The sequence below is a fragment of the Taeniopygia guttata genome, chromosome 1A, assembly GCF_048771995.1.
Source record: "Taeniopygia guttata chromosome 1A, bTaeGut7.mat, whole genome shotgun sequence".
In the NCBI taxonomy this organism is placed as follows: domain Eukaryota; kingdom Metazoa; phylum Chordata; class Aves; order Passeriformes; family Estrildidae; genus Taeniopygia; species Taeniopygia guttata.
In genome coordinates, this window is record NC_133025.1 from 48413580 (window position 1) to 48436862 (window position 23283).

Consider the following 23283-nt stretch of genomic DNA (forward strand, 5'->3'; position numbering starts at 1 on the left):
TGGGCGGAGTCAGTGGTGGTGGGCGGCACCGGACCAGTTGTGGGCGGGGGCTCCGGCGGGCGGGGCGGGCTGGAAGGTTCCGCGGCGGGTGGGCGGGGGAACCAGCGCGCTTGGGCCGCCGCCGTGCCGCCATGGACTCGCGCAAGCTGAGTGAACTGCGGGCCTTCGTCCGGCTGTGCAAGCAGAACCCTGGCCTGCTGCACACCCCGGAGCTCGCCTTCCTCCGCGAGTGGGTGGAGAGGTCGGTCCCGGGCCGCGGGAGGAGGCGGCCGCGAGGGGCGAGGGGGGAGGGGTGTTGTGGCGCGGGACGCGGTGAGGGGAGGGGGGTGTGTCCGCTGAGCGCGTGCCGGCGCGCGGGCGCGCCGCGTGCTCGGGGCGGGGGGCGCGCAGTGTCGCCCCCGCGGGTCCGGCCCGCGCTGCGGCCTTCCCGCCCTCTCCTCCCCTTCCCGCTGGGATTGCTCCTGGCGCCTTAAAAAAGAGTTATTCATTTTTTGTTTTGTTTCGTTAACTCTGGCTATTCCCACTGCAAAAAGCATGCCCCCCGGCCATCTCAATGGCTCAGCTTTCCAGCCTGGAAAGCCCCAGAGTAATACTTACCGAGCTAATTCTCGCATTACGCAGCAGAGTTGGCTAGCCTGTCTTAAAAAGGAGCCGAGTTTGTGGGGAGGTGAGTGACGTTAACTTACATCCTGGTACCCAAAAGCACAAAATACCTGGCAGCTACAGTTCCTGTCCGAAACGTGGTTTGCTCTTTGAAGGTAAATGTCTCAAAGGTAGTCGAATTCTCCGCTCCCTGTGAGCTGTTTAGGTACCTGCTGTTTACGCTGCACATGCTCTGTGTGAGCGGGGCCTGCCGTAACCGGTGCTTCGCAAATAAACATTTTCTTTGGGTTCCACCCTGAGAGCTCTGAAGCACGAGGCTGGAAGGGTTGGGATTCTTTGCTGCTGGCTGAGAACCCCGCAGAACTCCTGGGTTCAGCTATGGTGCCTCTGCTTGGCTTTTATGGCTGCTGTGCTAAAGAACTCTTGAGAAGTGAGGGACATACTTTCAGGTGCACATGTTAAGCCATGTTAAGCAAAGAGAATTTAAAAGATTTTTATCTAGTGACAAACTGGGATTTGTTTTAGAAAATTTTTGTTAAATAGCAGGATTTTGTATGTATAGATATATATATACCTACATATATAGAGAGAAGTAAACACTGACATTTCACAATGTGTCCTATAATGAAAATGGCTACAATGAAGTGTTTATTCGTGGTCTTTTTCAGTGATTTTTTAATTTTTTATGCATCTGAATAATACTGTGGTTGTAAAACCACTGGTATTTAACTGAACTTGCCTTTGTAGTACTGACAGTAGATATACTTCTGCCTAGGAAGGAGATTGATGTCTGTCTCATCCTACTGCAGGTCTTTATTCCTTTTGGTATTGCATAAAATACTTTGGTGCCTTACCCTAGGCTTCTTCTGGTACTTCTGTTGCGTAAATCTGAAGGTGTGGACAGGCTGCTTTAAAAGGGAGGGGAAGAACTCTCACTTCTTGCCTAAGAAAGTGTTAGGGAATGGAAAGAGGACTATCTGACTTTCTCTATGTTAATGGGAAGGGCTTTAATTTCCAGGTTAATATTTAAAATTTGTATTTGGTGCTTGTCTTATAAATACAGTAATTACATTTAGAGCCATGGAATGTTTTTTACGTGTAAAATCTTTACTGAATGTTTTTATCTCCAAAGTTTAAAAATTCAGAGGTTCAGAGTAGAACCTCTTCCAGCTCTCTCAAGTTTTCTGGTTTTCTTAACATATTTAAGTTAAATATTTGCCTAAGAAATACACTTGGATGGTGGTTGTGGTACCCAAATTACTTACCATGCAAAACTGTCTGGAATTCTGGTGGGGTTGCCTCTGCCTTTACATAGGAGTGTTGTGTGCAGTAGAACTGTTAAGTGCATTATAGGGCCTGATCATTCTTCTGAAACTGCTTCAAACTGCATGGCCTGCCTTCAGGTGGGAATAAACTCAGTAATTCTTATATCTCTGTCTGGCTTACCTGTCTTAATCTGAAAGACATAGGTTTGTTTACCTAGGTAGTGTTGTGAGTGATTAGAATAATGACTAAATTATACTAAAATCCATAATTAATTTTTTTTACTAAAATTCTGCTAATTGCTTTGATTTATTTTTTCCTTAAACCTAGCGATACTAATTTAAATTTTGCTAACTACTCATGAAGCCAGAATGGGGATGCTTTATTTCTTATTAGCTGTTAATTTTTTATCAGTAACCTTGAGTCTTACCTGTTTTCCTTCACTTGTTGTTTTCCAGCCCTTATTCTGCCTAGCTGCTGTATTTAATTTCTATATCAATGCTCTTTGTAGAGAAAGCATTGGGTAGTGCGTGAGTGTGTTTGGAAAGTGTTTTGACATTCCTTTTATCAAGCCCATTTTTTCATAATTGCATAAAAATACAAATGTTTTACTTGAATTATTGTGAAATGAGTCATGAAAGGAAACATGTTGCAAAACCCTGCAAATGAACAAAGAAACAATAGCAGTCCATAAAAATAAACTACAGAATCCCTAATTGATGAATAAGGCTTTTTGCCTTTTTTGTTGTTTTGTTCAAATAGGTTTTTACCCTTTTGAATTAATGGTAATCCAATTGCTCTCTAAAGATAATTTTGCTGTCAGTAATAAAAGTGGTTACAGAAATCACATTTGCAGTTTTCCAACAAGTCATAAATGTGACACTTTTCATGGTCCTGATGGGTGGAAATGGGCAGTCACTGTTGCAATGGAGTCCTGACAACTTCCAGTTGTTACTGGCATCGCACACTAAACTCTTTGTGTGTCTTGTGTGTGTTTGTGCTTTTTCTACAGCTCAGTACCTGCCTTTCTCTACAAAAGTGTCTTATCTTTCCATATACTGCTGAGGTTTAATACATTGCAAATGTTGAATATATTTCTGCTGTGTATTCCAACATTGTTATCAAATACTGGGCTAAGAGATTTTAGAGTAACTTCCTTTTGAGTTATTCAGGGATTATAACTGTAGTTTAAATAGATATTACCAGAATAGCAAGACTATTTTCATTTACTGTGAGTGAAACTGTTTAGCCTTAGTAGTTCATGAAATAACATGTTACAAAACATGCATGTATGTTAGTAAACATTTCTCAAACTGAACTAAACTTTCATAGTTTTTGGAGGGATGTGAAGAGAACAGAGGAGATTGACTCAGTTGTTTCAGTCATGAAGTGATTTAAGGTTTCAGACTTCAAATCAGCTAATACCATGGCTATTAGCTCTGTTAAAATGATTTGTAATTTGTAGTTTTCTTTATGCAGAAGAAAAGTTCCAAGGCTTCCCTAGATGGTCCCTGTAGTCCTCTCCATGGTTTTTAGAGACTTAATAGAGTTATGTGTTCTATTGTCAGCCTACGAGGGCAAAAATTTAGGAGGAACAGTTGGTCCATGTTCCGTGTTTTCTGCCTGGCTGGATAATGATTTCTGAGACTGCAGTTGTTTAGTCCTTGCAGTATAAATTCGATTAAGTAATGTCAGCATCCCAGGGACGCAGAGATTGTTGCAATAGCTTCAGAACATGCTGGTGTTTGTAACTTGATGGGGTTTTGTTGGTTGGATGATTGGTTGTTTTTGGGGTTTTTTTGGCAGTTTTTCCTTGTAAATGAGAAGCACTTTAGTGCTGTTTGCTTGCCTTTCACTGCAGGGCCTTGTGCCAGGACCTGTCAATCCTGTCAATTCCTTCTCCAACTCCTTCTACCTTTTCTCCCCAATTCATCCCTATCCCTGTCCTATTCTGCCTCATTCAGGTTTGTTTTCAGCCAGTTTGAGGCCTGACTCTGAGGTGCTGCTGACAGGAGGGAGGAAAGAGGGGAGAATTACCTGCTGTAGCTTCACTTAAGAAGTTATAACGGGGTACAGGTTTTTGTGGCACTAATTCCTGAAAGCATATAGTCCTACATACTTCCAATTCCTCCTGCCCAGCCCTGTTTACTCACCTCCTTCTCCTCTCCCTTGTATCCCATCTAACCAGTTGTGTGGGACTCCAAGGAGTTGGTTGTTGAGTTCATGGAAACATTTTTCTTGAAAACTATTGGTAGGTGGAAATGTGGGGCAGGGGATGCCTCAGAATGGTGTTCCTTGTGGCATGCTGTCATAGATATGATTAGGTGTTCTATCTAACAGCTGGAGAATTCAGCATCTACTTATTCCTGGCTGCTAATCAAAGTCGATAGCATGTGGAAGTTTATTCTATATTGACAGAATGCTGTCTGCACCAAGATTGCTCCTTAACTGTGGTGAAGGAGAGGCAGAAATATTGCAATATGTAAGAGAAATGATATTTTTTCTAGGCAGCAGGGTTTTTTTTAATTGCATAGGTATTTTAGGCTGTTTTCTTTAATTGTTTGACCTCTGTTAAAAAAAAATTAATTATGGATAGTCTGGATATTATTAAAATTATAATATCTACTTTTGATTCAAACGTAAGTTACTTTAAAGGAGAAAATCCATTTGAGCCAAGAGGCAGCTTTTCCTTGTGAGAAAGGGTGGGTGGGTGAAGGGTGATGCAAGTGAATACGAGTCTCAAAGGAGTTGTACAACAGCGTGTATTGCACTACACTGAGAAAAGTGTGGGGGATATGTACTCTATTGGCTGCTTGGACAGTGAAATGGATCATCATGTTTTGTGTTACAACAAAAGCTGAGATTACCAGGATTTGAATCAATAAAATACATGCCACTATTTTGATAATCTTACTGTTTTGTTTTGTCTTTTCTCTGTTTTGCTGAAAAGTATGGGAGGCACAATACCTCCTGCTCCAGCCAATGCTTCCACGGAGGAGACAAGTAAGGTGAGATATGAAGAATTTGTCGCTGAAAATTGATGCTGGCAAAATTACTGAGAAGCAGAAGGGGAAAATTACTGTCAGTTTTCACTCAGTTGGGGGAATGAATGTGAGAGTTCAGTCTGAACCCTGCCCATTGTGTGGTTTAGATGACTTGTTACAGATGGCTTCCTAGTTCATTTCAAGTGTTATCATGCTCCATTTCTCTAATCCTGAATGCCTGATGTTCTCTGCAATGCAAATGCCATACAGAGTCTTGATTTCTTTTTTTTTTTGTTTGTTTTCTCTTATCTGTTTAGAAACCATTTCTCTAGTCATTAGTGGGTTATAATATAATCTTTTCATGAGAAAAAGTATTAACGAGCATGATAACTAATGAAGTGATCAGTGGAACTATGAATATTTTAAGGCAGTATTGTGGAACTTGGCTTTTGTTGATTTATTTTAAAGGAGAAAATAAATTTGCCTTGTAGATGTTTATATCAGAATTTCGTCAAGTTTGAAATACTTAGGAAAAAAATATATTTTAAATTTTTTTTAACAAGATAGCAGATACTGGAATTCCTGGCCACTTAGAGCAATATAAAGGGATTGTGTGTATGTACTGAGTATAGTCTGTGACAAGGCAAGTATAAAGACAAGCAGCTTGTGTCTGATAATAGGTTGTGCAAAGTTATGGGATTCAGATGAAATTTAGTTAGAAGTCAATAAAACATTTGAAATTTTTGGAAAAATCTTCTATGTAGAAGATTCAACCATCTCAGACCTTGGCAAATGAAAACAATATTTAAATCACTGTCATCAGCTTAGCAGTTCCCTGATAAAGGACATTAGCTTAATGGTATTAAATGGAGAGAATTTTTGATTCAGAGAATGTGTAAGGGAAGGCAGGAAGATTGGAAGAGTTGGTTAGTAATCACTGCAATACTGGATCTGAATTGGATATTATTTGGATTATTTGGTTTTGGTTATTGAATTACAAAACTTGAAAGACCAGCTTTACCAATAATAGAAGTTCATGAGTCTAGATTGGGGCTCTGAAATAATTACATACATTATAGGCTTAATCTGAGAGGAGTGAAAAAGTGATTAGTATCTTAAAAATAAAATAGTTCAGCTGTACTGCAATTTGGTTTTTCTAATAAGTTTTTATTTTATGGGATTGGAAATAGAGCAATGGTCAGAAATAATGTGTGCTTACAAATATGTGTGTCTCTCAGGGCAAGGCAGAGGAACGCCCAGAGGAGCCGGTTAAATCACCTGAACCAGAAAGTGAAGAGAGCGACTTAGGTGGGGAAAATAGTGACTTGATTGCATTTTGCCAATCTGAAAATTATTCTGAAAATCGTGTCTTTGTAGATAGAGCTTAGTTGTGCTTTTGGTTTTTCCCTCAGAAATTGATAATGAGGGAGTGATTGAACCGGACAATGATGACCCTCAAGAAATGGGAGATGAAAATGTGGAGGTAAGCAAGTTTTCAGTGTGGCAGTAGGAAAGATAGGAGGTTTGAGTGTAATCAAGGATAGCAGCTGAGGGAGGATGAATACTCTATTATCTGTGTAACCAGCTGTTGTTTTGCCTCTTTTTCTTCTAAACAGAAAACTTACTGGCTTAAAAATCACATTATTTTCTTTTTCAAGGTTAGAGTCAATCAAAAAGTTCTATGGATGATCAGGTCAGAAAATGCTGAAGAAGTTTATCAAAACACCCATGCAAACTAGATATGTAGAATTCTCCCATTATTCAACTTAGCTTTCAAGCATTTTATAGCTAAAAATAATGTTGACTAACGTCTTCAAGCTGAAAGCAAAGGTTTTGTGGGTTTTTTGAACTATGATTTCAATGCAAATTAAAATTGAGATTCCAGAATTGGACAATTGAAGCACTTTCTCCTTTGGCGAGGTCTTAGTGTGATAATTCTGGCCTGTATTCTACAGCTTTTGAGGTTTTGTGTGTTTTTTTCTTTTTTTTTTCGTTAGGTAACTGAAGAGATGGCGGATCAAGCTAATGAAAAGAAGATTGAAGCGATAAATGCTCTCAGTGAAGGTGATAAATTGCATTTTAGTACTTATTCAAGGACATTTGTTTTGGTTCTCCTCTTACAAAAAAGAAGGTGAATATCTTGGACCATTTTGAATCCTTTTGAGGAGGAGGAAACATACTTGTTGTTGAATACCCAAAACTATCTAGAACTTGAAAGCTTCTTCAAGTACTGTTTTTCCAATGTAGCCATAGTTTAGGGAAAGGTGGGAGGGGCAATGAGGTACTACAGCATTTTAATTACAAATTAATCGTTATAGTAATTCCCTCCATATTATGATTATTGTCTCTAGTGGTTTGACTTAATGCAGTGAAAAGGTGTATAGTAAAGATGTGACATTCTATTTGATTGCATTCAAAGTTAAATATACAAATTTAACTGTGAAAATATCTTCTCGAGCATTAATTTCTAAGTTTGTAGAAATAGCAAGATGGAGAAGGTGATTTTTCTTTGTTGATAATCTTCTATCTAAGAAGTGTCTAGGCACGTAACACTGTGTAAGGCAGGTTTGGGAATTCAGATGTCATTTCATTACATAATCATTGAAACTTCACTGATACTTGTATTTAGGGGACCTTCAGAAGGCTGTTGACTTGTTCACAGATGCTATCAAGCTGAATCCTTGTTTGGCCATCTTGTATGCCAAGAGGGCAAGGTGAGTCATAACCTAGTGATTTATGTTTTTATGTTTCTATCTTTTCTGTTATTTTCCTTAAGGAGCCTAAATATAAGGCAACTTGAGGATCTGTGTAAACTTCAACCACAGGAGGGAAAGGGAAGTGTTCATTTCTCTTCTGTTTGACTCACCAGATTTGCTGGAGCAGCCATATAAAGAATCTTGGTAAAAGAATAAATAACAGGATGGTGTTCCAAAATGGTAACATTAAAGACACTTTCCAGGAGGCAGGCACCCTGACAGTCATGCTCGCACTCCCTAAGTTGGGACTGAAGCACCCTTGCAGCTACACCCCCAACACTCACACAGTCAGATCAGGTTTCCTTACAGTCTTAACCCTGGATTTCCCACAGCAGACTCTCAGACATCTGGATCCTTAAAATAATTTAATCATGGTGCAATAACAAATCAACAGCTCAAGCTGATGCTTCTGAGGAGGGATTCTAAACAAAGAAAGCACTGGGCTTTTATACCTTCACAGTCTGTGCATGTGAAAGTCTGAGGTCATGGGTTTCTGCTTTGTCTGAGTGTGCAGTCACCTGGCTGGGCCACAGGTCCCTGTGCAAAGGTTGATGCCAGTTCTTGCCTGGGGCTCTCACCACCTGGCGTCCAGTCTTCAGCTGACACTGCAGCTACACATGGAGTATTCCTGCACTGAAAGTATTCCTCAACAATAGTGGTTTTGGTATGTTGAGGTAGAGTAGTGCTGGGTTACAAACAATTGTAAAATCTGAAGTGTATTATGGGATTAAGATGATGAGTGAAATGATACTCTGTTTAGATGCAAACTTAGTTAAGAATCCTGTGAATTCTCTCCCTGTTGTACCTGCTAAATGAATTTGTTAGTAGACCAGGTTCTGTTCAACAGTTGTATGTTTGAGGAGGACATGTCTGTATCTCAGCCCATTCTCTACCCACCTTACTGCTCCGTACATCTACCAGAGACTGCAGATGATGCATTGGGAACTTTCTAAATTCATACCACACAAACATCTTTTATCTTCCTGATTCTTCAGGAAGGCTTGACAAGTATGGGTTGCAGAAGCAATTTTTTTTTTCTGTTCTTACACAAAGGACAATCAATCATGGATGATACAATAATTTAGTGGATCTTTCCCATAGCAATTTTATTCAAAGATAACATAAACTTTCATAAGATTAATTAGTGTCCTTTATGTGTGATACAAAATACTGTTCCATTGTAATACATCTTGACTGGTACTTGTCTTGCTTTTTTTTTCCTTTCTATATCAAAGTTTTTGCATGTAACACCGCTTGTGTACCTTAATACACTTTGCTGTTGCCATCATAGCAGTATGTTTAAAATCTCTTAGTGTCCTATTTTCTCAGGACTGGGTGTAGCAATAAAAAATAAGAATGTTAGGTGAAGTTTAAAAGTTCCCTCAATTTGGTGTGTTGTAGAAAGAAATTAATAATATATTAGAATAATATAAAGCTTGCCATGCTGATCAAGTGCTAGAAGTAATCCCGCACTGGGTTCTGGGGGGTATGTATGTTTGAGAGACTAGGGGCTTTGTGAAGACAGCAGCATTGCAATGACTCTTACTGATGAGGAGTAGCTTTGGGACACTTCCCTGACACCCTGTCCACCTTTTTGTTCATAGAAGACAATTTGTGACTTTGTATTTGCTTTATAAGAAGCCTTAATAATAAAGTTACTTACAGGAATTGTTGACAAACTGTTTTCAAATACATGTAAAAGGAAGATGTAGAATTAGATGTAGATGTAGAAGTTCTGGCATAGAATATTGAATACTTTTGTCAATTCAGGAATGTTTTTCAGTGTTTCTTTAAGAGATTTTTAATTTTAGTTACTTGAACCTCCTAAAGTACCACTCTACTAGTTAGTCTGATATGCTTGTGTGATGTAAAATTTTCAGTTTTTACATTTAACTGACAAGGGATTTGGGCTTCTTGCTGAGTTTGTGTTTGTTTCGCTGCTTTTGATTTTGATGACTCATGTCCTACCTCCTTTTCCTCATGACTCTAGCTGTTGATACTTGTAGTCTGTGTAACTCCTCATGCTTTCTTTGTGTCACTGTGTTAAAGACTGTGCAATATGGTATGCAGAATATTATTGTTGTTTTGTTAAAATTGCTAGTTGCCATTTGCCACAGACCCCAAGCACCATGGGACTGAATTTATGCATCTTCTTGTCTGCACTGAAGTTATTCTTGCTGGCAAGGCTTGAGTCTGAACAATGAATGTTTTCAGTTCTTGCTCATGAGTCACCTACAGTGCTGGGAGGGTGAGACTAAATTTTAGCAACTTTGTTATCTATGCTACTATGAAATCTTTGAACTCAGCTCTTCAACTGCATTATCTCACTAGCTTGCCTTTTAGTCATCCAGAATAATTTCCATCTTAAGTTAGTAACTTGGTATTTCAATATGTATGATAAATGTTCTTGTTCCCACAGTGTTTTTGTGAAACTACAGAAGCCAAATGCTGCCATTAGAGATTGTGACAGAGCCATTAAGATTAATCCTGACTCGGCACAGACCTATAAATGGAGGGGGAAGGCACATAGGTAATGAACTGCAATCAGCCTGTACTTGATATTGTCTTTACTTGGGGGGAATAGTTTTGTTCACACATTCTCTCCTTCTCTGTGCCTCTGAACTGTTTGTCTTGTACCCGAGAGCAGTAGCTGTGAGCCAAGAAACCATTGTGCTGAGTACATGGCTTAGAGAATACAAAGGATGATGGTGATTTATTGATGGCAATTTATGAGTAGTTCTCCTGTTACTGTTTCCCCTCCACTCACCCTCTCTCTCTCATCTTCTAATGGCTTACTGCTTTTTTGAATAACATTTTCTAATTATTTGGTAAAGATAGTGAGATCTATGACTGCTTGCTTTATTTGTTTGGGGGTCTTTTGTTTTCACTTAGTTTGTTGGGATGTTTTTACTGGCCTATAATTCTTGAACATTTCTCTGCTGTCTTTTTCCCTTAGACCCAGGGCTCTTCTACAGAGTAAATTGAAATGCCTGGTTATTAGGGAATCATTTGTTGCAATCGAGAAATTTTATTAAGCAAACAATGTAATTATTTAAAATGGTGTTAGGCGTGCCACTAACTATAGTTCAACTTTTTTTTTTTTTTTTTAATAGCAATAAATCAAGAAAAAAGGTGACAATTCTTATGGCTTATATAAAAATAGAAAAAGTAAATGCTAATATAACTGAAAAAAAATCTTAATGTTTAGAGAATAGTTTGTTAGTGTCTGCTGTTTTAATTTACAGTGTGAAGCTTGAGAGTGGGAAGACTGGATAATAGTTTGAATTAATACCTCTGTCTGTGAGCAAAAGTGCTTTCACCATTTAGTAATACCACCATTTGCTTTAATTTTTAATTGTCAAGAGTCCATATAAATTAATAGTAAAGAAGTGTGCACAGAGGCTTACATGACCACTTTAATGACCACTTTAATTAAAATGTGGTGCATCCAGTCCTGAGGTTTGAGTGCTGAGTAAGAGGGTCTTCTTAAGCCTGAGGTGGTAGTAGTGCATCATGTACATAAACAAGCGACAGTACCCTTCTTCCTGTTTCATTCTTTATAGCAGACAGTGACATAATCTCACTGAGAGTATTTTACTCAATGTTTCTTCAAGCAAAAGTTATTGTAATGATATGAAACAAGCAAGCAAATGTCCAAGTGTCCTCTAACAGTATTGTAGTGTGCAGCTTAGAGGAATCACCATAATTCTTAAACTTCTGTAAGTCCTTGTAGCTCTAGGTAAAATTTCTGAGTGATGCATGATTAAATGTTTTGAAGAGCTGCAAGTGTTCAGTTTTCTCTTCTGACTGTTGGTGTCTTCTAACTTCCAGACTTCTTGGTCACTGGGAGGAGGCTGCTCATGATCTTGCATTAGCTTGTAAATTGGATTATGATGAAGAAGCAAGTGCCATGCTGAAGGAGGTGCAGCCAAGAGTAAGTGGGGAGGAATTTTGGAGGTCTTTCCTGGATTTGTCTGAGTGACACAGCTCCCTTCATATTCTTCAACAGGCATTGTATAGAAGAGATCTATTCATATGTCTTCCAACACTTCAGACTGAGTTTATAAACACTTCTTTACTGTCTTTAGAAACAACTGTTTATGACTGTGTATAGAGAAATTGAATGTATGGGACTGGGCATGTAACAGAAATATGAAAGACATTCCTTTTTAAAATTTTAACAGAAGAATCTGAAGCAGTTGAAGTTTGCCAGGTATTTTAGCATCTAGACTAAAAACCTTCTGAAAAGCCAGAGACAGATGGTAATTTATTTTTTCCCACGATATTTCTGAGTTGATCAAAGCTTTGACCTTAAGCACATTTTCCAAAGGAAGCATTTTGCTGTGGTTTGTACTTTCATTATTCAGCCCCATGAGGGCAGCCTCAGCTCTGCACAGCTGATTTTCAGCTGTTCTCTCCTGGCTGACCCCAGCAATCTTCTAAGGAGAAACTTCTGTAACAGTATTGATAGCAGGATTTCTTTTTCCGTGTTTTTGTGTGTTCCTTTGAAGTGATTGAGACACCACAGATGGCAGCTTTTGGATTGTGTTGGATTTACATAGGAAGTTTGGGGGAAGGTGGAGATTGCAGGTCTGGCCTCTTGTAAGGAGAGACCTGACGCTGCCCCTGTGTCAGAGGGAGCCAATGCCAGCTGGTGCCAAAGCTGAGAGTCAGTGATGCCAGTGGTGCTGCTGTGATAAGATATTTAAGAAAGGGTTAAAAAATATAGTGTAACAGCTGTGAGAGGGAGGGCAGTAAAGAAGAAAAATATGGGAGAAGCAACCCCTCAGAGACATCAAGATCAGTGAAGAAAGAAGTGAGAGGTGTGAGAGCAGAGATTCCCCTGCAACCAATGGAGAAGGTCATGGTTAAGCAGTTTGTCCTTCTTGAGCCCATGGAGTTCCACAGTGGGGCAGATCCACCCTGCAGCCCATGGAGGATCCCATGACAGAGGAAGTGAATCTGCCCTGAAGAAAGCTGCAGCTCATGGAGAGTCCCCTGGAGCAGATTCCTGGTAGAAACTTCAGCCTGTGTAGAGAAGCCTGCACCGAAGCTGGTTTTGTGGCAGGAGCTGCAGCTCACGGGGGACCCATGGGGGGATCAGTATGTTGTTTAAGCACTGTACCTGATGGGGATAACCACACTGCAGCAGTTTGTGAAGAACTGTATCCTGTGGGGCAGATATGCTGGGGCAGGAAAAAGATGTGAAAAGGGAGGAGTGGCAGAAATACAGTGTTAGGAACTGATGATGGCCCCCATCCCACTGTGCTCTTCAGGGCTGAAGAGGGGGGAATGAAGCAGTAAAGCTGAGCTTTGGGAAGAAGGTGGCTTTAATGAATCCTCCCTAGGTTGAGTCTGTTTTGCCCCTGATGATAGTGGGCGAGTGATGTCTTTATCTCAAGCCAAGAGCTTCTCCACCTTATTTTCTCTTCCTATCCTGTTGAGGAAGGGCAGTGAGAGAGTGGCTTAGTGAGCATCTGGCAGCCAGTCAAGCTTAAACCCCCCGATGTATAAACATTCCTGTGTCTAAGGAAAAGCTGAAAGCTTTTTCTACCGTGTCTTTGCTGTCTCCAGCAAAATGACAATGGAAACCATTTTACAACCTACTAGTCTTCTGTTTTGGAGACTGTTGATCTGTGGTTAATGTAATTAGGTCTTAGGTCTCAACTGGTTTTCATAACAAGTAATACTTAATGCTTGGCTGGGGGGGAGCCTTTCCCAGTTAATCTGCCTGAGCACAGAAACAGCAGAGTGAGTACGTGTGATACATTGATGTGTAGTTGCTAACTGCATGGGAATTTGTGTATGTAGCTCTAGGAAAAACATAGGATCTTTTCATGGGTGATTTTTAAAATCTTTAGTAAGTGAAAATTATGCATTCATCTAATTTATTCACTTCAAGCTTTCCTAGAATTTTTTACGTTGTAGCACTTTCAGCTAAAAGTCTAAGTCAAATTCTAAAAATATTTAGTTCATTTTGAGAAATATTTAGAAATAACAAAAATCTAAAATTTGGAATCTATTTATGTTTTATTAAAAAGAAAACAACACTTACCTCTCTCTTTGCTCTTAATGAGCAAAGGCTCATTAAGATGTCAATGATGATCAAATGTCAGTGATGTCAGGATCTGATAGCAGGTACTTCATTCACTCCCTATCATTCCTGCTGCTTCCAGTGTGCTTTCTCTTGCAGATGTACTTCGGGAATTATGTAGTATGGAACGAGTATCTCCTAACTAAAATAAGTTGTATCAAGTTTCTGCTACTTAAAAAGCAATTTTTTCCTTTAAAGAATAAGAGTATTTCTCTAAAAGAATACAAGAGTATCTATTGTCTAAGTAGTATCTTTGTTCTTGCACCCGGATTTTGGTATGTGCTTTTTAGTTACAGGAATGTTACAGAGTAACCATCATACGCTATTTCTGAACTCATGAGACATTTTTGCAATTATTTATAAGGATACCTTCTGTTTTGAGGAAACCAGTGCTGCCCTTAATTCCATTGTTACAAGGAGCCCTGAGTGAGGAACCTTGGGAAGTTCATTGCAAATTCTTCCCTCACTGGGACTATAGATTTAATACATTTGAGGAAAAAGTTAGTAAAAAGAAGCAAACTTCCTCCCCACCAGCCCTTTCTTGGTTTGGCTGAGGAATTTTTTAGTCTGCTTGTGTCGGTCTGTACATGCTGTAGAGGTATCTGAAACAGCGATAACACTATCTAGAAAGTGTGTGTGTGTGCAGTGGGAATTTTGCTTCCTATTGTGCCCTTTTCCAGGGTAGTTGCTCGTTTTAGCCCCAGAGAAATCAACATTTCAGCGTAAAATAATAAAGGGACATGGGATAATAACATGTTCAAATTCTAATGATGATGCAAGTCCTAAAACTACTGCAAAAACATATGTTAGACTGCATGTTCTGGTGAATTCAGTCAGGGTTGAGTAGACACGAATGACTGACTGCCACTGACTGCCATGGGAAAGAAGTAGCAAATGGCTCCTGAAACAAAGAGGCTTTTAGGATGCGAAATCAGATCTTAGTTTTAAGAACTGGTTGAATGAATTGGTTATGCTTACATGTATTTTGTACTGAAATACGTTGTGTGAGATGCTAGAAATGTATAGGAACTCCTGGTCTTTCATTGTGACAGGCTCAGAAAATTGCAGAACATCGACGAAAGTATGAGCGGAAGCGTGAAGAAAAGGAAATCAAGGAAAGAATGGAAAGAGTGAAGAAGGCACGGGAGGAGCATGAGAAGGCACAAAGGGTGAATATTCAGGCTTTAGTATTTCTTAATAACTTGTTGAGTGTTAATTTTGGTTAAAATTAATTACAGAGGGAAAAAAAATACTGTAAAGGTAAATTTTAGTGAGTTAGTTTCTGTCTTGGTTACTTCACCAATAGTGAAATCTGGAGAGGAGGGCATTTGAGTTCATCTGGTTTTATTGCTTGTGACAACAACAGTCTCTGGAATCTCTACTAATGCTGTATTTCAGGAAGTCAGTTTTTGTTTGACCGTTCCAAAACAGTTTTCACTTAAAGTCATTATGTATTCCAGAGTGGGAGGGGAGGTTTTGAATTAAGAATAATACTTTGCTTCTCTTCCTCAATTCCTGGCACAGTTTGCTTGCCTTTTTTTTTTTTTTTTTTTTTAGTGCTTTAATGATGTATTTTAATATGTTGGGGTGGGAGTTCTAAAATCATACACTTTGTATTCAGTAGAACCATACCCTGCATAACTAACCTGCAAACGTGTGCAAAATTAAGAACAGACACAGCAATTTCTTGTCAGTGGTTTTGAAGACAGTAGAGTGCTTTGTTTCTTGTGATAGCATATCTGCCTGAAACAGTCTCAGCTGTTTTTTTTTCCTCCTAAACCCAGCTGAGCAGTAGAAAACAGGCTGCAGTTCCATTGTTTTGTGTGGAATGATGTGCTTTCATCTGCAGGAGGAAGAAGCAAGACGGCAGGCAGGAGGAGCTCAGTTTGGTGGCTTCCCAGGTGGCTTCCCAGGTATTTTATTTTTAAGCACAAATACTTGAGGTAGAGGTGGCTGTTGTTTCCATATGGAGTACTTTAGTTCCAGTTTTTATAGCATTTGTTCTCAAGACAGAGAGAAAAATCTTACGTGAAGTTTAGAACTTGTATACAAATAACTTTTGGAGCACTGGTGGTAAGAGGGTTGGGATTCTTTCTCTTTGAGAGGATTGGTGCTGTGCAGCAAGTAGAGAGAAGACAGAAATCAATGATTGAAGGATGACAGAATGAAAGGATTTAGGTCTGGGAAAATAAAAGAAGCAGAATTTCCTCAATAATGTGTTTAAAAATTAGTATAAAAATGTTTTCTAAATTACTCAGGGTTCCTTGAATCTATTTAAGAACAACAGTTTTAAAGTTGAAAATTTGGATTGAACATGAGGGAAATCTGTGTTGGTTGGAAGCTGTTGTTAATAGAATAGTTTTTTTAAAGGAGGTAGTGCAGATTGCCTTATAGAAAAGTTATCCTTGACAGCTTCACAAAAGTCAGGCTTTCCATGTTATACAATGAACTGGAGAGAAAAAAAAGTACTGATATTCTTGAACATTGAGATGTAGTTGAGATAGGCTGTGTGTGTGCTCCAGCTGGATCAGCAGCCAGATAGAGAACATATGTCATGCTCAGCACAGCTGGGGAAGCTGCAGAATAAGGATTCCATAAGAGAACCTCAATCATTTTGTATCAGGGATGTTTTTTTTTGGGGGGTTTTGTTGGAGTTTTTTGCCATTGGTGGCACAATTTTTCAAAACCTAAAGTTCCTGCCAAATATGGAACATGCCTGGGACATAATACTGTGCTGCTTCTGCCCTAAATTGTTCACCCCAGGCATTCAAACTCCTGAGCTTGAGACCTACCTCATTTTAGTTAACCAGGAAAAGAACTGTACTTATTACAAGGCTCCTATTCAATTGGGTTAAAAACTCGGATGAAATGAGATGTAGGTCTTAACAGAAAGGGAAGGTGAAGACACTGCTTTCCATTGAGTGGGCCAGCTGTAGCCATATGGAAGACATGGCTTTAGAGATGTGGCAAGGACAGTAAGTCTTGGTCTCAGTGGGCATAATTACAGTATGAGTGAGTTGAACATTTTTCTTGTGTTGGATTTTCAGGTGGCTTTCCTGGGGCTGGAGGCATGCCAGGAATGGCAGGTATGCCAGGTCTCAATGAGATTCTCAGTGATCCAGAAGTTCTTGCAGCCATGCAGGTGAGTATTTGTTAAAGTCAAAGCTACACATTTTGAACGAGAGAAGAACAACACTTATGAGCCGCAGGGGAGGAAGGAAGATGTGACCTTTTGGATGGCAATGCTTATTTCTGTTGTAAAATTTTTACTGATGTGTGTGACACCAGACTGTCTGGATTAAATGTTAGCTGTTTTGCAAACTAATGGAAGCTTAATTAAAGATGACACACAAACCCTGTCCGCCATCTATGATACGTAAAACTGTGTGCTATACGCAGTTGTCATCTCTTTTGAGAAAGTCTCTCAAATGGTCCTTTTCCACACATTATAACTCACTTCCTCATTTTTTGAATGCACACACTTCGTAGAGGGATAATTATGCACCAACAAAAAAATTTGTAATATTTTTCTTACACAATGTATTATATTGTGATGAGAATTGCCTTTCTCTTAGGAGATTAAATGTTTGAGGTTTTGCCAGACACAAAGTATTATTAGAATGGCTCTTCATCTGGCATTTTCTGAAATCATATTCAGAAAGCTTACTTCCCTGCTTGGCTTCATTAATTGCTCAATGTTATAACTACTTCTGCTCAGGAGAAGTATTTCAACAGATTAAAGGGAACATGTCTGACATCACCATTTTTAAGAGCAGGTGGGCTAGAAAAAGTCAGAGCTATGTAGTTACATTTGCATTCTAATATGCTCAAGTACAGAACTGTCTTCTTTCTTTTTTCTGGATTGCCATGATTAGACTTACATATTGTCCTCAGCTCATTGAAGTAAAGGCATCACAAAGGAAGCTTATTCAGTATGCCCTGGAATCACAAAACAATCATCACTTTCCATGCAAAAGTTCATGGGTTTGTTCCCTTAATGGCTGCTGATGTTGGAAAACACCTCTTTGCTTAGACTGCCACAGTCAGCAGTGTTGGCTTGCATGCAAACCATGCAGAAAGGGCCCTTGACTTGTAGCTGTCTTCCTTACTTGGCTACTTCCTGCTGTAACACTGGAGTTTGTGATGAGAGGTTGCTGAAAACAGTGTTGAGGTCAGCTAAATACTAAGTGCTTGTCACATACCTTTAAGAAAACTCCATTGCATGCTGATTACATATGCCCCAGCATAGGGTAGGACTCTAGCAAGAATGTGTGTCGATAAGTGTCTTCTGATAATGCAGGCAGGCTTTAGCTATCTAGATATGATTTACTGGAACTTGATCTATGTCTACACTGCTACCTTTTCCTAAAATGTCCAACTCTGCTTTCTGGTCTTTTCTGAATTGGCCATGTAAGTTTTAAAAGACAGTAGTTTCTACTTCTTGGCATCTGCCTAGTGCAGCTATGGAATATGTTGATGGATAATGTAAGCTTGCAGCTATTATGAGGTTAGAAAAAAAGTCTGAGCATACTGAATCACACAAGTCACTCCAAAATAGCTTTGTAACTGCTAGTCTGTAGAGGCTTTTCACTGTGAGGAGTTAGTGCCAAAATGGGAGTATTTTAAGAGTAAAGGCCACTACCTCAGTCTTTAATAATATTGGAGATTAAGTGATTTAATAATTTTGGAGACTATTCTCCATGAGTTAACACTGAAATGTGCCTGAGTCTTGTGACATCTCAGTAAACCTGACAACTGTGGGTGCCTGCAGACAAGCCAGATTAAACTGATTCTACTGTTAACTTCGTCTGGTCATCCATAGATGCAACCAAAGAACTAGATATGGGTGCCTGTGGACATGGTTAGGGGAGTTATTGCTTGTCATTGGCATAAATCTTACCTGGTCTAGGTGACCCTGCCTGGGCAGGGGTGTTGGCCTAGATGATCTCCAGAGGTTCCTTCCAACCCTAACTATTTTAGTGTGTGTTATTTTACTGTTTTGTCTGTCTGGAGGGTTGTCTAGTACTTCATATTTTGCATATACAAGTGCTTTCTTTAGACACATGACATTTGCATTTTGGAGTCAAGTCAAAGTTCTTTTTATAAGGAATTATGTGTAAGATAACCCTATGGATTCCTTATTTGACATGTAGCCACATGTTTGACACAGACTTCATGTTAAGTTGGAAAAAAAATAATACTCTTTCTTGGAAGTATTATTTTTCCTTCTGCAACTAAAGCAGAAGCATTAGAAAACTGAATGTCTCCCTAGTACTATTAATAGAATGGCTACCATTCCACCTTATGCACTGAACATTTCCCTTACAGAAATGCTGATATCCTCAGTCTTACACTTTATTTTGATAATATTGCTCATCACTGTCAAACTTTGGATGTTATTAACACTCTCTAAGATTGAGAGCTTCCAGGGAGTCATGGAAGTAAAGAATCATTTACTTGCTGTGAATTTATAGGAAAGTGAAATGCATAGCATAAAACTGGATATTTAACATTCATTTAGGAGTGATTTGAGATAAACTAGCGACTAAGATTACTCTGCTTTTTGTTCCAGATTCATATATAAGTGAAACCACAGACTTAACAACATGACAGTCTTTATAATCATATGCCCTATTTTGAAATCAATTCTAGAAGTCTGAGACTGTGAAAGCCTGCCTTTTTTTCTTTGCATGGGAATCCTGTAAAGTGGAGAGAATGTATTTAATCTCTCTTTTCTGAACTTCAGCATTCTATTTTCCATATACTTTGCAGATTATCCTTTGTGAGGAAGACAACACATTGTAAATCCTCCCATAAGACTGGGCTCTTCATTCCCAACATGTATAAAATATGACTGAGGTGTGTGGGTGCTTTCAGTAGAGTCCACACCTACCAAATGCAATTTAGGATCAGACTTGTTAAATAGCTTTGGACTGAGTCTGATGCTGGGATAGATATGGGATGGTGTTATTGTAGCACAGACAGCTCTGAGCACACTGATTGTGTTGTGATGGTTTCCAAAGAACAAGCCTGCTGTAGCAATGGGTTAGAAGTCTAGGAAGCAGTGTGTCTTTTGGTGAAAATACTTAAATGTCCTAGAAAGAACAGCAGATGAAATTACAGCTAACATCTGTGATTTGTATTGAACATAATAAACTGCTTACACTTCTGTTGAATTAAAGGAAATAGGATATTTTTTGTAGATACTGCTTATAATGGAAACAGTTTTCCAGGCTGAGATGTAAAATTGTTACGTACAGAGTCATTATGTTCAAAACATACACAGGTAAAACAAGTAAAACCAGTTCAAGTTTGGTGGAGGCTAAAGGTATACTAGAAGTAGGGGAAAAGGTATTAATGCTTCTCATACTAAATAGAGAAGATGGAGTTTTTTTTTTTTGGGCACTGACTTCATTGAATATGTAGATGTACTTATCAACTGCAACACAATAGTGTGATAAGAGAGATCAAGGTTCTTTTCCAAGCGTGAATTCTCAGTGGAGGTGAGGAATTACTGAGATGCATTTTAAAAGCCAAACATTGCCACATTGCTTGCAGCCCAACAGTTTCAAGCTTCTGCTTCTAGAGTAAAAAAATGAGAAAAGGATGAGAATCAACTGTTGCTCAGAGTAGAGTTATCCTACCATGCATGCTAGACACATCAAACTCCTACTTCCTTCAAAATGCATTTGAAAGATGACTGAACAGAAATAATACAGTAGGCGTGGCTGTGTTTTATAGCTCCTGTTCTGGGAAAACAGAAGTCTTATCTGATCCCCTTTCTCATACACTGAACTATTAGTGTAACAAGTTCAATAATGACTCTGGTGTTTAGTGACAGCTTTAACAGCATGCACTGTATTATTGGGTTGTTTTTAGGGAATTCTTGCTAGAAGTTTAATGCAGTCTTGTCATGTAAAAGCTGAGCAAGACTAGATTCATGTGGAAGTACATAATCACTTTTGTAGAGTTGTTTTACAAATGCCCTAATTTTTTTTCTTTTTGTTCTACAGGATCCAGAAGTTATGGTTGCATTCCAAGATGTTGCCCAGAACCCAGCAAATATGTCCAAGTACCAGAGCAATCCCAAGGTCATGAATCTCATCAGTAAATTGTCTGCCAAATTTGGCAGTAAACCATAAAATCCCTGGTTTTTAAAAATCATATCTGAATGGCAAGGATTGGATTTGGCTAACCAGTGTTGCAATAAAATAAACCATTTTACCTCTGATCTTCTTAAGAAGAGAAATGGGGTGTTCTAAGGAGAACTGCTCTCTAGCCCCAGGTATTGACTTTATTCAATTATTAGTTTGTAGAACTCAAATTATATTCAGATGACCTAATTTTCAACCATCTCTTCTTATCCAACAGTTGCAACCTTTCATTGTAAGTATTACAGACAGTTTTCTCTGAATGAACATACTTATAAGAAATTGTAGTATTCCAGGAATATAAGATAAAAACATGCTAATTTTTTTTATTGCTGTCACTGAGAAAAGGGGAAAGAACTTTTAACAACTGAAGTCTGTCTTAATCCCCTTAGGACAGAAAAATAGCAAAGGTAGGACAAGTCTGAAGAATTAACTGGATAAAGGAATTGTCTGCAAATACAACTTTTTTTTTTAATGGGTGATAAACTTTTTAGAGGTATTATCAGTATAATCAGACTAGCTAGTTACACACTGGAACTTCTGGCAGTACTGCAAATACTATACAATTTTGATCACCACGACTGTGCAGCAAAGGTACAATTCTACCCTTTGCGCAATCTAGCATGAAGTACATATTGCTGAGGCCACAGATGTTTTGTTACTTGTTCAGTTCTTGTCCAGCACCTTTATGTAACATTTTATTTATCAGTCTGGTTATGGGAAAGCAGCTTCCTGTCTGTGCTTGTGCTCTTGTCCTTTCCCCGTTGGCAGGCCCTTGGCTGGTTGCACTCACCCTTCCTTGTGGCCATGCTTACCAGGTTGCATCTATTTGGAAACTTTAGGGAAGGAATCTTGTTCCCATCACTACCTCTGTCCCTCTGAATGCAAACCATCCAGAACATGTACATGCAGAGTTATGGATCGGTGAAGGGGAGAATACCCAACAAAATTGCACCTCTGGGTTCTGAATCTGTTTGGGTTCTTACATGCTCACTGATTAAAATTTCTCAGTCAAAGTCCTGCTGTCTCTGTAGCGGTGATGACTCTTTCTTCACCACATTCTGTAGTCTTCCGTCTTTTCTTGTAGCCTCTTGTTTTAAAAAAAAACAATCTGTTGTTGTGGTTTCATACTTCCATGGTTTTGAGGCTTGTGATATGGAGGAAAAGGTGAAGTAATGGAACAGACAGGGCATTTTTCTAGCACATGCATTTGTCAGCATGGGTATCTTTGAAGCAGTGTCTGTCCTGATGATTTTTAGTGGATCTGGCTACCAATAAAGACAGTTTTTGCTTCTGTTTGTCTTGGCTAAAACATCTTTATGTGGAAAAAAAATGACCATAGTTACCTGTTCACTGCTTGAATTTCAAGGTTTGTGTTACTCTTTTGTAATTCTGTATCTTGAGCCATAACTGATGTTACCATTTTTAAACAAATCTGGTTGATGTAGGAACTCAACAGCAGTTGCAAAAAAGTAAATCCCCAAATGCTTTTTCTCCTACTAATGACCCTGCGCAATGAAATGTGAATCTTTTTGCTTAAGAAATACAGTTCTGAATACTACTCTTAGCCTTTAAAAATAAAGTATGGTTTTGAAAAACACAGCTTTTTGGGTTTGTGTAACTTTCTGATAAAAACTATTCTGCTTAAATTAAATGTGGAAGTGCTGTATTCAAACTATATATATAACTTGTGTTTTAAATGGGAACAAAATGCCTAAGGGGTCATCTTCATGACCGAATGAACTCAAATTACAATTGTGTGTTGCTGTGTGCATGGCTTTTGGTCATAGTCTTGATCTCCCATTCCCAAGAAGGGATATTTGAAGTAGGTCACCTCTCAATATAGGCTAAATCTTGACTTCTGCATTCAGGCTAGTGCATATGTGTTGTGCACAAATTAGAGTATCTTGAATATAGATTTATTCCCTACAGTTTCCTGTTATTCCAACTTGGCTGTTTGTGTCTGTCTTCCCATTAGTAGTGAAAAGTAGGAAGTTACTCCTACCTAATAGAAATGGTCATATCTGTGTCCTGCCTGCTTGCATACACATCAGTTTCCCTTACTGAGAGTTGATTGATTCTATAAAAGTATTCTCTCTCATTTTGATGTTGGCTTTAGCAGTTTAGCTGAATTCTTGTTCTTTGGTAATACCCATCCTATGACTCCCTTGGTGTGTGAGCTTATTTGGTTTTAGTGTTACTCAGTAAGTAAATTGATGAGCTGTCTGGACCTCATCTCACTTCCCCGATTTGGTGTGTGGACATCTAAGCAGCTAAACTGATTTGAACAGAAGTAAAAATGCAGAAAGCTAACTGCACAAGAGAGCAAAGACAGGACGTTTCAAATGTGGGATGTAAGTAGCTAAATGAGGAAGTTATCATTTTCGTTGGTTGCTCCTGTATTTACTGGCAGATCCTTCAGGTTATTTGTT

The 23283-nt window shown here is 38.9% G+C and overlaps 1 protein-coding gene across 2 annotated transcripts; it reads left to right on the forward strand.

The window, feature by feature from the left end:
• The first annotated feature begins 41 nt into the window (after positions 1-41).
• ST13 (ST13 Hsp70 interacting protein) lies at positions 42-22453 on the forward strand. Of its 2 annotated transcripts, none has more exons than XM_030262938.4 (12): positions 42-241; positions 4817-4874; positions 6089-6158; positions 6263-6333; positions 6848-6914; positions 7480-7564; positions 10026-10136; positions 11438-11540; positions 14753-14869; positions 15550-15613; positions 16748-16842; positions 20714-22453. In XM_030262938.4, the coding sequence occupies exons 1-12, from the start codon at positions 132-134 to the stop codon at positions 20840-20842; spliced, it is 1080 nt and encodes a 359-aa protein (XP_030118798.1). In that variant the 5' UTR covers positions 42-131; the 3' UTR covers positions 20843-22453. The 2 variants fall into 2 exon arrangements, with proteins under 2 accessions (XP_030118798.1, XP_012424666.1); XM_012569212.5 differs by lacking the exon at positions 42-241 and adding an exon at positions 389-667.
• Positions 22454-23283: the final 830 nt, after the last annotated feature.

What these genes read in the sequence shown, in the direction of transcription:
- ST13 (XM_030262938.4), top strand. Translation starts at nt 132, where the DNA reads ATGGACTCGCGCAAGCTGAGTGAACTGCGGGCCTTCGTCCGGCTGTGC. An exon ending in TTGTATGCCAAGAGGGCAAG is followed by an intron (nt 7,565 to 10,025) that starts GTGAGTCATAAC and finishes TTGTTCCCACAG; the next exon opens with TGTTTTTGTGAAACTACAGA. An exon ending in TGGAGGGGGAAGGCACATAG is followed by an intron (nt 10,137 to 11,437) that starts GTAATGAACTGC and finishes TCTAACTTCCAG; the next exon opens with ACTTCTTGGTCACTGGGAGG.